The sequence below is a fragment of the Carassius auratus genome, chromosome 41, assembly GCF_003368295.1.
Source record: "Carassius auratus strain Wakin chromosome 41, ASM336829v1, whole genome shotgun sequence".
Classification (NCBI taxonomy): Eukaryota; Metazoa; Chordata; class Actinopteri; order Cypriniformes; family Cyprinidae; genus Carassius; species Carassius auratus.
The window spans coordinates 8,000,045-8,016,594 of NC_039283.1; the positions used below are offsets into that span (position 1 = coordinate 8,000,045).

General features: G+C 37.1%; 1 protein-coding gene across 3 annotated transcripts in view; it reads left to right on the plus strand.

Moving 5' to 3' along the window:
- LOC113060026 (rho guanine nucleotide exchange factor 2-like) overlaps positions 1-16,168 on the plus strand; it is a 42,934-nt gene extending 26,766 nt beyond the window's left edge. For 2 of the 3 annotated variants that reach the window (XM_026228799.1, XM_026228798.1), the window contains exons 4-22: positions 3,941-4,008; positions 4,583-4,646; positions 4,911-5,043; positions 5,368-5,477; positions 5,599-5,742; positions 6,200-6,450; positions 6,981-7,106; positions 7,232-7,349; positions 7,486-7,737; positions 7,828-7,904; positions 8,518-8,690; positions 8,784-8,851; positions 8,942-9,130; positions 9,215-9,319; positions 11,898-11,953; positions 12,029-12,079; positions 12,161-12,211; positions 12,294-12,594; positions 14,772-16,168. In XM_026228799.1, coding sequence (XP_026084584.1) covers positions 3,941-4,008; positions 4,583-4,646; positions 4,911-5,043; positions 5,368-5,477; positions 5,599-5,742; positions 6,200-6,450; positions 6,981-7,106; positions 7,232-7,349; positions 7,486-7,737; positions 7,828-7,904; positions 8,518-8,690; positions 8,784-8,851; positions 8,942-9,130; positions 9,215-9,319; positions 11,898-11,953; positions 12,029-12,079; positions 12,161-12,211; positions 12,294-12,594; positions 14,772-14,824 — 2,390 coding nt within the window. In that variant the 3' untranslated portion in view covers positions 14,825-16,168. The remainder of the gene's footprint in view (positions 1-3,940; positions 4,009-4,582; positions 4,647-4,910; positions 5,044-5,367; positions 5,478-5,598; positions 5,743-6,199; positions 6,451-6,980; positions 7,107-7,231; positions 7,350-7,485; positions 7,738-7,827; positions 7,905-8,517; positions 8,691-8,783; positions 8,852-8,941; positions 9,131-9,214; positions 9,320-11,897; positions 11,954-12,028; positions 12,080-12,160; positions 12,212-12,293; positions 12,595-14,771) is intronic. The other variant, XM_026228800.1, reaches the window with a different exon arrangement.
- The last annotated feature ends 382 nt before the right edge of the window (positions 16,169-16,550 follow it).

The following is a 16,550-nucleotide window of genomic DNA, read 5'->3' on the forward strand; positions in this document are numbered from 1 at the left end:
TTGATGCATGAATGAGTTGCACAAGGTTTAAGGAGTCAATACTTTAAAACAATCTGAGGTCCCTGAGATCCAGTCTCAATTTAAATCACCCATTAGGATGAATGTGGAGTCATTTAACTAATGTAAATTATCTGAAAAAAAATTGAGAGCATCCTTTGTGGAAGATGGAGGTCTATAACAGTGATATTCAAGCTTTTTGAAACACTCACTTTGATGGCCAAAACCTCAAACTGTTTAGCTCTAGTAATTGACAAAGTTACAGAGCTAACAATCTTAGATTTAACATAGAATAGTCATACCGTTCTGTATACTTTATAGCCATCAATTAATTTAAGTTAAATTGCATAAATCATCAGTTAGCAATTTCTTAAGCCAGGTTTCAGAAAGAATGATTATGTCAGCATTTGTTGTATTTGTCCAAATCTTAATATTCTTTATATCCAATTTAGGAACCAAACTTCTAATATTTAATTGAATAAACCCAAGGCCTGTTCTACTTTTAAAATCTGTTAGGGTTAACAGGTCAATTTAGCTCAAAGGGAATCATTTAAGATTTTAAAGGGAATTTTGAACAGAATCACTGTTTTAAGGCTGATCACTGAGTCGGCCAGTGATTTACTGAACGTGCAGTATAATATAAATTCTGCAATGGATATTAAAAACCAAGATACAGTGAAAACACTATTAATTAGAACAGAAACAAGATCGGCAGTTTAAGACATTAAATCATAAACACAAAACACAAGATATTTCTCTTTTCAAATATAAATAATGCTTTATTGGATAAATCTAAGACATATAAACTAATATAACACACATTTACACAAGTTGCAGGAAGAGAGAAAGTTAGGAAAGAATGAGTTTAAGAGAATGAAAAAGTGAAATCCCAAGTTGAAAGCAATATGTGCAATTGCATAGACCTGAAAAAACACCAATCCCTTAATTAAGCCTCGCATTGAGTTCCTCAATGAGGTTAAAATTTATATTAATTGCACCAGTTCAGAATCTGGAGGTACTTGAGTTGCTTGTTTTCGGGGGTTCCCTTTGTGGTCATCCTTGCTGAAAATGGGGATTCCCAAGGTTGCTGATTGGCTGGAAGTTCAGCAGTCATTGAAGTGATGTCTTGGGAAGCCAATAGTTTGGTATTGGCTGTAGATGCAGAGCTGTGGGCTGATTGAAGTTTTAAACGGACACTTGAGGTTGAACTCGGAGACACGGGTCTACTAAAAATTTTACTCAGAACACGAAACTCTCATTCATATATCAACATGTGATCTTATCAATCACATGGTCCAAATTTTCCCGCTCTTGCAAAGTATAATTTTGGACATGATTCCTATAACAAGAATATGATACATTTGACAAAGAATTGATTGGAATAAACGTTTCAAGCAAGAAGATTCAAACACACACATATTAAACATGAATATGAACCCTTAAGCTATTCAATAGTTATTAAAAAGACATACACAATAACTGGTAGTCAAATGTGTGGGTTACATACAGTACAGACCAAAAATTTGGACACACCTTCTCATTCAAAGAGTTTTCTTTATTTTCATGACTATGAAAATTGTAGTCACACTGAAGGCATCAAGGGCTATTTGACCAAGAAGGAGAGTGATGGGGTGCTGCGCCAGATGACCTGGCCTCCACAGTCACCGGACCTGAACCCAATCCAGATGGTTTAGGGGTGAGCTGGACCGCAGACAGAAGGCAAAAGGGCCAACAAATGCTAAGCATCTCTCGGGGAACTCCTTCAAGACTGTTGGAAGACCATTTCAGGTGACTACCTCTTGAAGCTCATCAAGAGAATGCCAAGAGTGTGCAAAGCAGTAATCAAAGCAAAAGGTGGCTACTTTGAAGAACCTAGAATATGACATATTTTCAGTTGTTTCACACTTTTTTGTTATGTATATAATTCCATATATAATTCCACATGTGTTAATTCATAGTTTTGATGCCTTCAGTGTGAATCTACAATTTCCATAGTCATGAAAATAAAGAAAACTCTTTGAATGAGAAGGTGTGTCCAAACTTTTGGTCTGTACTGTATATGATATGGAGTTAAGCAATGGACTTATATTCATTTATAAGTCTTTTTGAGTTCATTTTGATGCATCTACATCTGTAAAAGACAGTTTCTGTGCCATTCTTTGAATGAGACCAAAGGTTAAAAGGTCTCCTAAAGGAATTTTAGTCTGGTTCTTTTCTTTTATGTGGGGGAAACTCAATCCAAAGAGCTTGTGATCATGATTACTATCATGGGTTTACATGTGACGGTCATGATGTGCATCTCTTTGACCATCAATTTTGATTACTTGCCCCAAATTTGACAATCTGAATTGGAATTGTCAATAATTGTTCTATTGTTCTAATGTTGAAAGCTGTTCATGAGTTAGTGGACTTGCTTCAGACCTGTGGAACCAGGGTATCTTGGATAGATTTATGAATTTGCCTTGGGCCTCTTTGTGGAGTTCGGCTCCTCATGTTCTTGATTGGAACTTCAATTGTCTGATTCGGGTCTGATACCATACAAATCTGACGGAGTGGGTGACGAATGCATAGATGTAGTAGGCCCAGGATTTGGATGAACATTTCCATATAACATCAATAAGAACTTAATCATACATCGTAATTTTAGTTCAACAGGAAATGATTTGTAACCCTAACCCTCAGATTTAAAATAAGGCTGTCATCCTCTGCAGAGCACTGGCAGTCACTGAACCACTTAGAGGATCCATAAAGTAATGTGTTTTCCTTTATTAGGAATTGTGCACCAGCAGATGAGTTCTAAGTATGCCTAGGCTTTTGCAGGCAGAAGTCAGAGTTCTGGGGCAACCCACCGACATCTAACAAAAGTATAGCATACATAGTTCCCAGACTTAAAGAAGTTATTTTTTTCTTGAGTCAACCACTCATTAAGACTTAAAAGAGATTTAAAAATCTTACATCAAAACTCGGACCTCATACACTGACACTCAAACAATAAACTTGCCTTGGCTGCCATTTCGGATTTCCACCACTTAATCAAGCCACTCTCGTTTAAACATGATGATGTTTTATTTCTCATGTAATTATGTTTGCATTGCTTATCATGTGGAGCCATTTCATCCGCAACCATTGAAGTTTTTACATGGGCTGATTTGGCGCTCATCATTCTCTTTCTATTAAACCTGTAAACCGCATTAACTGGTTCTATAGTGACACCAACTCTATAGCAGTTTGCCCGAATCATTTTTGCATCTGTCCTTTATGCGGCATATTATTTCTTCTGCGTGGCCGAAATGTACTTAAAGTGTGCAGCCATGCACACGCATAGCTTAAAGGGAACATTGCTGTGGAGGATTTTCTCTTTAGGATTGGGTTAGTGGTAGGGGTTAGAAAATTGTAAGCAAATGTGATTATATGCATTTGCTTGTCCAGTGAATCCGAAAAAGCACAGAGATGTCGCCTGGAGCTGCTGTTGACCAGAACAAAGAAACGTCTGTTCACAGAAGAGATGGCACTGACTTCCACTGACACCCAATACATATACACACATCACAGAAGAGATAACACCTTCTTTCTCTGTGTTGCATGCCTCAAAATTAAACTCTCTGACGTTTGTGTTGAAACAAGATTTTCTGAACAAGTCTATGATTGTGAGATCCAAATTTAACCATATTAAATTGATTTAAATGGCATTTGTTTCACCCATAGACACCTGAGTGGCATCTGAATGAACTAATTTCATTTATTAAATATGTTTTATTTTCAAATAGTTAGCTGCTTTCAAAATAGAAAAATGCACAATATATTCATTTGAGTTTAATAGCAGGGAGAGATACAAGAAACTAGCTCAGCTGTGTTGAAAATCATTTGGAAATTGTTAACCAGACTCAAAAGGATTCATCAAATAGTAATAATCAATGATGTTTTTTTTTCTTTATCTTCACAGCTTGCAATGTGACCATCCACAACCGCTGCCGTGACACACTGGCCAATTGCGCCAAAATGAAACAGAAGGTAAGCGTTTGGTTAGTCTTTAAAACACAGATGAAGACATTTTATACAATGAAATCTGAAAGATTTCTGTCATACTGTAGGTCAGGGGTTCTCAACTCTGGCCCTCAAGTCCACTTTCGTGCAGAGTTTAGCACCAGCCTCGATGAAACTCAACTGCTGTAATTTTCTAGTGATCCTGAAGACCTTGATTAGCGTGTTCAGATGGTAATATTAGGATTGGAGCTAAACTCTGTGGGAAAGTGGACATCGAGGGCCAGAGTTGAGAACCCCTGCTGTACTGTAGGTACTTATGGCTGAGAATAAAGTGCTCTCAATAAATAAAGCAAGTATAGAGTGTTTTTTTATTTATTTATTTTTTTGTAACTAGGACTTCCATTTAACTTGATTTAGTTTAGTAAGTGTTATGTGAATGAAAGCAGTGAGTTCGCACAATTTTGAGTCAAAAAATGAGTTTTTATAGTCATGGGAGAAAAGTTTAAGATATTTAGCTTTTTATATTAGATTAAGCAAATGGTTGTGATTATTTAATTGCATTAATTCAAATGAAATCATATAACATATTAATGAATTGTAGCAACAGAAGCTGGCTCTGCTCAGGAGCACCGCGACTTTACATAATGTGGCCCTCCGCAGCAAAAGTGAGTTTCTCTCTGTCATTTCTCAAATCTTTTATCTGATATTTATATATATTTTTTTCTTTCTCATGGCCGAATCCTGTCACTAATTCATAATAATAATAATAATAAAACTTCTTTATACCAGTATCTTCTTGTGACCGGTTGCAGTGCAGACTGTTGTGGCATTTGATGTGGAATTTTATTGCAATATGTTGCAGTGGTGGTTAAACAGTATCTTCTCATTATAGAAAAGATTTTATTCAGTAATGTGTTTTCTTTTGCCAGATCCAATATTGAAGGAGAGGCCGAGTTCAGCCATTTACCCATCAGAGACACTGAGACAGTCTTTCCTCGGTTCCCGCAAAGGACGCTCCACGCTGTCCCTCAACAAGAGCGTCTCCACCAACAACATTGCAGGGTAAAGAATTTGATCACTGATCACAGACACAAACAGAATGTTAATTATGTACATTTTTGTGTGTTGTATTAAGAGAAAAGGTGACTTCTCTATTAGTGTGTTTGAATTAAATATCATGTCAAATCAAGTATAGAAAATTTAATTAAAATTAATGACAGAGTGAGGTCATATAGGTAAGGAATGACAGACAAAAGGCTGCTGAATTCATGAGTCTGTGTTTTTTAAATACAAAAATATGTACAATGTTACTTAAGAGTAATGTTTTTGCAGCACTCTACAAAGTCCTCCTTCACTAACGCTTGAGTGTTTTTGATTTTCTATCAGAAGTCTGAATGATGATTCTCCTGTGGGACTGAGGCGGATTCTGTCTCACTCCACAGACTCTCTGAACTTCAGGAACAGAGCCATGTCCATGGAATCCCTTAATGATGAAGGTAAAAGTCAAGACATTCTCAAAACACAATGGAAATTAGCACATATATATATATATAGTTTGCATATATACATATATAGTTTACTATATAGTTTGCTGTGTTCCCACAAACGTTTCTGCAGGAGAAATGTATTATGCGTCAATGATGGAGGAGCTAGAGAAGGATGGGAAGGATTTTAAAGTTGATTCCTGGAGTATGGCTGTGGACTCTTCTTATCTACAGTCTCAACGCAAAGATGTCATCAAGAGACAAGACGTCATATATGGTGAGATAGTCATGGAAAGTCATGGACCATACTTTTAATACATCTGTCCTCTGGTGAGGTGCTAAGGCCTAGTTACAATGAAAATGCTGGAAGAATTGAATCAGAAAGGTGAGAGAAGAAATGTGGACTGCTCTTCATAAAGATGTCCCCATATGGTGGGAATAAGACCATAATAAACCATTGTTACTTTTCTCTGAACATTTAGTCTGAATAGGCCTTTAATGCAAACACATTTGGTTAAGTCAGTGTTTCCCAACCTTGGTCCTTGGGGTATCCCCAACTGTATATCGTCTCTTTTATCCTCTGTTAACAAGCTGGTGAGTTAAATCATATGAACGGACAAGACAATTGTCAAAATATTGAATCTGTGCATAATCCTTAGTGTATATGCATCCTTTGTTCTATCTGGGACTGTAATGTCTTTCTTTCGATAAATCAATGCATCTGTGTCTTTTAGAGCTGATTCAGACGGAGCTGAACCACGTGCGTACGCTGCGGATCATGGAGGGGGTGTTTCGCAGAGGAATGCTGGAAGAGGTGTTGATGGAGATGGGCGTAGTTCACGCCATCTTTCCCTGCTTAGATCAGTTGTTGTCTATTCACTCCAGTTTCCTGAGCCAACTACTGCAGAGAAGAAACGATAGCCTGGCACCCAGCAGCGCCCGCAACTTCACTATCCAAAAGCTGGGAGATATACTGGTGGAGCAGGTGAACTTCTGTCATACAGCTCACATAAGAGTAGTTGGTACTTGCTATAGCGGTTACAGTTAATAATGCATAATTAACAACAATTAAGCATAAACCAAACCCTAATCCTATAATAACTCAATCACAATTTGATATTTTCAAGACTGTTGGAACCCTGGACCTTGGCTCTCATACTCATAAACTATGACTCATTTTATCATTGAACTACAGATTACTGTAGTCAGTAAAAAAGAGATACTGGAAAAACAGTCTGAGAATTTATTTGTGATGTAGATATCAAAGTGAATGTGTGTAATATCAAGAAGAATTGAATTTTGAAGCACACTGCATTACACCTTTGTTAGGGTCATCAAATAAACTGGCATAGAAAAGTTTATTTATTTATTTAGCCTCAATAAACATGGACTAAACATGCTCATATGAGTACAGTAATACCTTGCACCCTTCAAAGTGCTTAGTTCTGTTGTTCCTACTGAGTGAATAGACCTCAGCCATTTGTCTTGACTTGAAAGAAATTTTCTTTGCTTCAGTTCTCAGGACAGAATGCGGAAGAGATGAGGAAATGCTACGTTGAATTCTGCAGTCGACACTTGAAAGCTGTGAAACTCTATAAGGAGCTGTTGGCCCGTGACAAAAGGTTCCAGCAGTTCATACGGGTGAGAGCGCAGCCAGAAAAAGACATGCATGTCAGCATAAGGTTCATTTTAAGTTAGGTTTATGCATAATGCATAAATTAAGTTTTTAATAAACTATATTTTTTTATATTTGTTTTACTGTCAAGCGGGTGAGCAGAGGTTCTTTACTGCGTCGCCATGGTGTCCAAGAGTGCATCTTACTCGTCACTCAACGCATCACTAAATACCCTGTACTTATCAAGCGCATACTAGACAACACTAAAGGTGAGACATGTACTCCAAAATTACAGCCAGTCCACTGCATTGACACTTTAGGTATATAACTTGATGAAAATCAGCATCAACGGGTGTTGTATGTGATATGAGGTGATCTGAGAACAGATTTGATTTGATTCGACAGGTAATGAAGAAGAGAGTAAATCTCTGGCTGACTCTCTGACGCTGATCCGGGAGCTGCTGTGTTCCGTGGATCAGCAGGTTCAAGAGTTAGAGCGAGCACAGCGTCTGCAGGAGATCCAGTCCCGTCTGGACCCACGCGCTGAGACGAAAGTTAAGGGTGGAGGAGTGTTTGGTGGAGGAGAGCTGCTGCGCCGTCGACTCATTCACGAGGGAGCACTGCTCTGGAAGACTGCTCAAGGCTCCAGACTCAAAGGTGCCTTCAGTCTTCATGTGTGTGAGTAAGTGAAATAGTAAGTATATGGGTAGATTTATCTGTAACTTTGTGTGTTTTTTTTCTGTATAGATGTGCATGTTTTGTTGATGACAGACATCCTGGTGTTCATGCAGGAAAAAGACCAGAAGTTTATTTTTCCCTGTTTGGTGAGTCACAGCTTTCTATTGGCTGACTATCAGTGGATTCCTTTAAACCGTGTTCTCCATCATACTACAGCAAAATCAAACTGTCTAGACTGAAAAAATGATACTTTGGGTTAAGTAAACAATACATTATCAAATTATATTGATAGTGTGAACCTCAAAAATATTAATTTTCCCACAGACAAAAACATTTTAAAAAAGTAATTTATTACAAAGACTATAGACCATACTTAATCAATATATTTTCTTTAGACATGTGCCTGTCTAAATATTACTGTCACAACAAAAGCTAAATGAACTATAAAATGAAAGTAGAATTGTCACTTATTTTCACACATTTTCAATGAAAATGACCTTAATGTCATGTGTTTTTAAAATATGCACAATTAAAAAAACTGTTTAGTAAAACCCACAATAATTTTTGCAGTGCGTATGTGTTTTGTGCATCAACACTGGTGTTAAATAAAAACACAAACATAAAAAAAAAAAAAGAATAATTATTTCCCTGTGGGAAGTGTTATTTGCTTTTAGGATCTACGGGACAAAAGAGGCTTAAAGTGGAAATCTAGATTTTTTTATTAAACCAGTAAATACCTTTTTATTTTCTCTTTCTCAGGACAAACCGGCAGTGCTGTGCCTTCAGAATTTGATAGTGAGAGATATAGCCAATCAGCAGCGAGGAATGTTCCTCATCAGTCACTCCACACCTCCAGAGATGTACGAGCTCCACGCCGCCTCCAAAGAGGATAGAAACACCTGGATGAAAATCATCCAGCGGACAGTGAGCAAGTCAGAGTCAACTCCAACAACTCACTGCTAAAATATCTCCGTTCGTCAACACCAAACTCTTCATCACTTCCCCTCTGTATTTCTCTTCTGCAGCTGTCCATCAAGAGAGGACTTCCCTCTGATCGAAACTGAGGACAAAGCTTTGCTACGCCGACTCAGAGGTTTGCATCAAACAGGAAATCCAGCACTCATCTCTGTCTGTGGTCAAACCGCATTAGCTTTGCTCAGTTTTGGTTTCATTCTCTCTCTAGCTGATATCCAGCAGAAGGACCGTGAAGTTTTGGAGCTGCTACAGGAGCGTGTGACATTGTTCTCTGATTTGGCCGAGGCCACCGGAGGTCAGAACGTCAACGTTCCCACAAACTCCAGAAATATATTCAGAGCAGATACGCCCTACGCCCCCCAGGCGGAGAAGCTACTGAATGACGCCATTGTTGAGGGTAAGCCGAAGAGTCTACCGCATTATAGAGAAACTCTGTAATGAAGGGCATTAACACTACTTTCTCATTTGTTTCTGAATTCAGTGGACAGACTGAGTGAAGTGCTGTTGGGTTCCAGCATCGAGCGTCCACAGTCCTGCAGATTGAACGGTGAATCGACCGAGGTACAATTCACCTCTAAAACAACAGGTACCGTATTTGTCCTTAGCATGTACAGTATGTGATCTGTGTTCTTTTTTTATAAATCATCTAAAAATACTAATAGTCTTAATCTGTATTTTGGTCTTGTTGTTAAAACAATAAAATATTTACATTATAAAACAGAAAAAATCATAATATAAAAAATATAATGAATCAATGTTTACATTACAACATTATTAAGACTAATAATGGTAAGGTATTAAGAGTAGTTTCAGAAATTAGTTTCATTCAGTTACATTTATTGTTCTTACATCAGTGGCAATTCGTTTTTAAGATTAGTTTTAACAGAGTAAAATTAAAACTAGAAAAAAATGATAATAATTTGCCACAATCTATGAAAATAAATGGTATACACTTTTATGTATGAGGGCTGTTGATTGATTAAAAAGTAGGCTAATAACTAATTTATTGCAGGGGGTTCTGTCATAAATCCTGATTAATCCCAGATAACTTTTAACATTTGTTCTAAATATAAATATATACCTACCCTGGCTCATGGCATAAACATACCTGGGTGCACATTTTAGCGAGACACGAAATACGTACCAATAAGTACGTATCACTGCAGTCTCCAAAAGAAATGAACACTAGAGGCTAGGGCTGTCACTTTTGTGAAAGAATCTTTTTCGATTTTTAAGACTTAAGTGTTCATTGAATCGATTGTAAAATCGATTTTCCATGTCTAAAAAAATGATGTTTCCTTTTTCAACGTCAAATAACAGACGAACGTAAAGAGAGCACTGGAAAACGCACCAGTCAGCAACATTTCTTATTTATTGGCATGAAGTTTTGTGCAGAATAACAAACAGCAACAGGAGTGCAACATTCTCGAAAAAATATATATGCATAGGGGACGGCTGCCATAATAAAGGGAAAAACATCACTGCAGGCTTCAACACGGCTACATTTATGATTTAGGCAATTCAAAAATCTCCAAGATTATTTTAAATAATGATTCAATCCATTTCAATCAACTGTTCAAAAAGAAAACACGCTCCGACCGCACTGATGTCCCAGGAACACTCAGGTACAGCTGCGCAAGGTGGGAGTATTACTGCCAATTTTCCACCACAAAAGCCAGTCGTTGTCAGCCTGCAACGGTCCTTTTCATAACTCAGAATCTCCTGTAACTAGATGCGCGAATGAGGCGAATTTGCGTCTACCGCACCGCGAGACCTCTAGACACGCGTAAACGCGTCTTTTACATTGACTTAACATTGAAATAATTCGCGCCAGACGCTCTATTCACGTTTGGTGTGAACGCAGAGATGTCGCTTTCAACGTCACTGGGTCTTATAGGCGCGTAAAATTGCTGCTATTTTCTGTCTAGCTTTCGCAAGGCATACTGCACTTTCGTAATTCTTTTTCTTTTTCTGCTTGTTTGTGAGTTTTGTTACATCTATATTTTTTATTGTTTAATTATTTTAAAATGAATAATGTACATATTTGGTTAAAATCGATTCCCTATTTTGATTTTCGAAACTTTTTTTGGTTGGTTTGCGATCGATTGTGCAATCAATTTTCGAACTAAAAGTGACAGCCCTACTAGAGGCTAGTGTTCTTGTAGCTTAACTGGTAGATCGTTGCGTTAGCAAGCGAGTTAGCACAAGGTTGGGGGTTCGATTTCCCGGGAACACATGATTGGTAAAAATTGATAGCCTGAATGCACTGTAAGTCGCTTTGGATAAAAGCATCTGCTAAATGCTAATTTAATTTAGAGGCAGTAAAACTTGTGACACCTTTTATTCCTTTTCACACAAATTTACAGAGTTTCAATAAATAAAGCGTATTTTTCACAGAATTACTTAAAGAATATCATGTTGCAACTTCAAATCAATATTAATATGCTGGGAGATTTGAAAACTGGTGCTTTTGAACATTAATATCGCACATATCCAGCTTTATATCTATGGGTTTTCAGAGGCGGTAGGTTTGTTCGGTAGCTCACGTTCAGAGTTCGAAAATGGACTTCAGAGGCGAGGAGCTCCAGTTCAAATCCCGTGTAACCACATTTCGACATAGCCATTCAAATCTGCATATAAGTTAGTTGAAACAACATCAACAAATGCGTTTTTATATCAGTTTTGCATTTGTTAACACTGTTGGATAGGTTTAGGGTTGGGTTTGGTGTAGGGCGACGGTCCCCGGATCTTTGAATTCTGAACTGCCGCAATACATACCAGAAGCAACGTTATAAAAACACAGCAATATGTAACTAGGTTAACGTAATCAAAACGTGCCAGGGTTCACAAATTAAACCTGTGTTTTAGTGCCACTCAGTGGACATTTCTCTTTGAAACTGTTGTGAAACGTGCAGTGAGGTACGTAAAAATGGTCTTGCAGAAACGTACCCAGAGGTACATATTTTTATTAGACTGGGTTGTTATATACTGTATGTTATTCATGACAGTAAAAGACAGTTTAACTGGACATTGTAGTATTCCATTTACACATATACATAAATATGAACTAATTTGTTTCTTATTTTGCTTCTATTGTATAATATTGTCCCCATGGCGCGCACGTATTTTGACTCTCATCTCTCATATTTCTTTCCTTGAAATAGATAAAGGAACGATATCAGTTAACGGAATCCGTGAAATAAACAGTTCATCCAACAAGGTAAAGGTCTGACATTTGACATAAAAGTGTTCCTACCAGTACATATTTGCATGTATTATTCTTATTTATTATTAGATTTCACAGGACAGGAATGGGAACCAGCTGCAGGACAAGATGCTAAACGAGGTACACCTTAAGGAAGCTTTAAAACAAGAAATACTGGAGATAAAAAAAGAAAGATAAGTGTCCGAACTCTTTGTGTTGTAGGAGGTGTGCCAAAGACTTGTGAACCTCAGCACTCAGCTTCATGCAGTACAGGTGAGATTTAGACAGAGACGTGTGCTATAGTGAGGTTTTAGACGAGGGTGCACTAAATGACTCGTTGTTGCTGCGTCTGTAGGCTGCAGTGATCAAGCAGGACTCGTTCCTGGAGGTGTACATGCAGAAGGACTTGTGTCCCGCTACAGCAGCAGAGCTGGAGGCCGGCGGTCCTCAGGGCACTCGAGGAGATCTGGCAGAGCTACAGCGCAAGTACAACCTCCTGCAGGGAGAATTGATCCGACTACGGGCCGCCCAGGACAAGAAGGGAGAAAAACAACTCCAAGAGCTGCGGCTTAAAGACACGATGGACACGCGTGACACCTTGATCTCGCAGGAAACAGCAGTTCAGGTGGATGGCAAGCAGGAGGACAGTCCCAGAGGTGAGTCCTCTTAAAATAATTCCCAGTCGTGTCCTGTTCCTTTCCCTTGAATCCTATCTATTACTCTAGGAATGTGATGTCCTGCCTCTCTTTCTTGGTTCTTGTCTCTGCAGTGAAGATAGGTACAGGTGTTTTCTTAATGAAAGTGAATCTTACCAACAGTTTAGGGCTGTGACAACACAAAAAATACGTCAAAGCAAAATATGCGCATCGATTCATCGACCTGTTTTTATTTCTCTAAAAAACGTTTGCAAAATGTTTATCTCATGTGCGCTGAATATACGCGATGGCGGGATCAACATTCTGTCCAACGTTATATAACCAATCCAGGGGTTGTTCTGCATTGATCTTTTTTTTGGCGGCTGTCGAAGCCTTATTTGATCTGTGAGTGATGTAGAATAGAATGACTGCTGTGCCTGATAGGGCACGTACTAGAGAGAGCCCCGGCTGTGTGCGCACACTCACAGTCTTCAAACAACACGAGCGCTTCTTGTGCTCTCTCTCCCTTGTGCATATTAACCAAAATCATTAAACACGATAGAAAAAGGGCGGAACGCCAAAGTTTCACGTGGAGCATTCAGAGAATTTTTTTTTCTTCTCCATGACAGGCTGCTGGATCCCACTGGTAATGTGTTTTTTTTTTTTTTTTTTTTTTTTTTTTTTTGGAAAAGCACTCTCTGTATTAGCTTAAAGCCCTCAAATTTACATTGGTTACTGTATTCTTTCAATTGCTCTAAACAAGTATTTTGGGTGACCTTTTTTACTGAATGCTAGACATCAAGTTGTTGTTATTTTCATCTGAAAGAAGAACTTTTTTTCAGTAAGCTAGGCCCTATGTGTTCAGTAAGCTTGTTTCAGTAACTATGTGTTTTCAAGGCTTCAAGGTTTTATTGAATGCTATCTCTATACAAGTGCAAAGTAATGCATTCTTAGTCAGTCTTTTATTTTGTAATTTAAGAGCAATAAACATATATTGCAATGTTAAGGAATTCATGTTTTTTTCATTCAGATATGTAAATCAACATGTATAAATTGTTAGTAGTCAATTAATGGGGAGATAATCGAAATCGAATCGGTCTGAAAAAATTAATCGTTAGATTAATTGATGCATCGAAAAAATAATCGCTAGATTAATTGTTTAAAAAATAATCGTTTATCCCAGCACTACAACAGTTATATTTCCATCCAAGTATGTTTATGCACAATTTGAGATATCGCTTAAAAAAGCTTTTATTTATAAATGAATGGATATATAAAATCAAAAGCTGTGTTAAATATTACATTTGTTTGATAGAAATGGTCACTATTAAGGGAATAGTTAACTCGAAAAATAAAATTTGCTGCAATGAATGGGTGCCATCAGAATGAGAGTTCAAATCGCTGATAAAAACACAGTAAATCTTCAGAGATGTTGTTTCTGGTCCATAATCCGTAATGTTGATTTCTCCAGTGAAAAAGTCGGCTTGTCTGAATCAGGAGAGAAATGTGCAAAGATCAAGCATGGACTTTTTCACTGAAAGAATCCATGTTATGGATGATTGATTCATTAAACGCCTTAATGATTTGTTTCTTACAAACACTAAATTCATATTCACATTACAAGATGTTACCTGATGGAACACAGAGTGGTGAGGATCATTGTGATGTTTTTATCAGCTGTTTGGACTCTCATTCTGACGGCACCCATTCACTACAGAGGATCCATTGCTTAGCAAGAGATGTAATGATGCATTTTTATAAATCTGTTCTGATAAAAAAAAAAAAAAAAAAAAACTTATCTACATACTGGATGGCCTGAGACTAAGCTAATTTTCATTTTTTATTACTTTATAATTTTATGATACTTTGCAGCAGTTTCCAAGAAAGTAAAAACGTTGGTTCTCTTAAACAAACAGAATGGAAACTAGGCTTTATTGGCTGATGCTTTATGCAAAATAAAAATGTTTTTGCTCAAGTTGAATTCACAACTTTGGATGAAAACATAGCGAATGAGAATTATAAACTTAAAAAAAAAAGTAAAAAGTAATTTAGGGGAAAATTTGCTTAATTTTGCCACAATGATCAAAATGTTTTTATGAGACTCACTCTAATGTTTAACCATCAGTTTTCCCTGGTCTCCATCATATTGCATATTGAATCATTCCTCACAGAGATGCACTGCTCTGTCTGGTTTTCAGATCTGCAGGATATCCCAGAGGAGAGTGAGTGTGGGACAGAAGCTCACAGTTAACATCAGCTCGACTACAAGATCCTTCCTTAACCTCCTGCGATACTCTGGAAACACACATCAGTCAGAGATGACTCGAGGCCTGTTCACACCACGCCAAACACAGACACATTTCATTTAAACATTTAAACATTTACATGCTGGCAATGTGACTACATATATATATATATATATATATATATATATATATATATATATATATATATATATATATATATATATATATATGAATATAGAATGTAATTCACAGCCGTTGGTGTTTCATAAAACTGTGACTCCGTGGTGCTCATGAACAGACTGTTTTGCTCAACGACAGAGGATGAATCTTTGTGTGTCTCTGTAGTCTTGTATTTGGTGTTGCCTGATAAACACCAGAGCGAGGGCTATTAGAAAACATGTCAATACTGTTTTAATTTCCTTTCTCTTCTGTGAAAAACACTTTGTGTACTGGAGTAACCAGGGTATTTCTGCTTTTTCTATAAGGATCTCCTTCTCTCAGAGAGCGACTTGGCATGTTCATTCAGACCTGCCGTTTTTTATGCATTGGTTTAAACAGACAAAATGCAAAAAATTTGACCAAATTTTTGTTGGTGTGAACTGGCCTTTACTCTGTAGAACAAAGTTATTGCATTTTATATGAAGCATAGTATAGAACAAGTAAGTCTTTTTCAGGATTGTCAGTGTTTTGGCAAACATTGTCTACATTTTACAGTTGTGTTATTTAAAAGGTTAAAGGTGTATTTATTTATTTTTTAATGAAAGGACTAAATACTGAGTTGGAACTGAAGGAAACTTTACAGGATATTCTGAGCTTGTTTTAATATTTCGATTGTCAATTTTAGCTGCATTTTTGTCCATTGCTCTATTATTGGAAGGATGTGTCATTGGACATGATTTTCTTCAGCTGAAAATAAGTGATGTTATGATAAAGATGAAATTGAATGCCCTGCTTAAAAAAGACTTTGAATGCAGTTATAACTACCACAGTTTACCTCTATAAATGGTAATAAATCAATGTTAATATAACCAGTGAAGGTTATCTTCTATACTCCTAAAAAAAAAAAAAGAAAAAGAAAAAAAGGAAATTTGATATTAATGTTGATATTGATAATGGAATGAAGTGGAACATGATTGTAAATTCTTCTCTGGCCACTTGAAATCACACTAAAGCTTTGTTTAATGCCACACTGTTGATATTGTCCATGTATAAATGTTTGGGGAAGAACAGCACCCTTTAAACATAGCTGTTAAATCATTGTATTTTTATTCATTTTTCATTGTACTGTGTGTTTAAAATATATGGCTGTAATTATGTTTTGTCTTCTATATAAATGCATTGATAACGGCTTTACTGTTTCGTTAACTACACAACACATTAACATTTAAACATGTTTCTATCATGTGAAGTGAAAATGTTCTGCCATCTCTAGAAGTACTAAACAAGAGACAACAAAATGACAAAAAGCCTTAAAGTTCTGCGTAATTAAGGGCGTGGTCACTTGAGTGACAGGTGGGTGTGGCTTCAGCAACCAGCTCCCACCTTTTTGCCAATTTTGGATTATACTGGCCACTCCTGCCACTTTGAGCTTTAAAAACGCTCTTCAGAAAACTAATCGTGACATCGCCGACACTACGTCATGTTTTTATACAGTCTATGGTTTTTATACGTTATGAGCTCTGCAGGGTTTTACGTTATAAATCATGTTTATGAAGCGCCACTGAAGCCAAA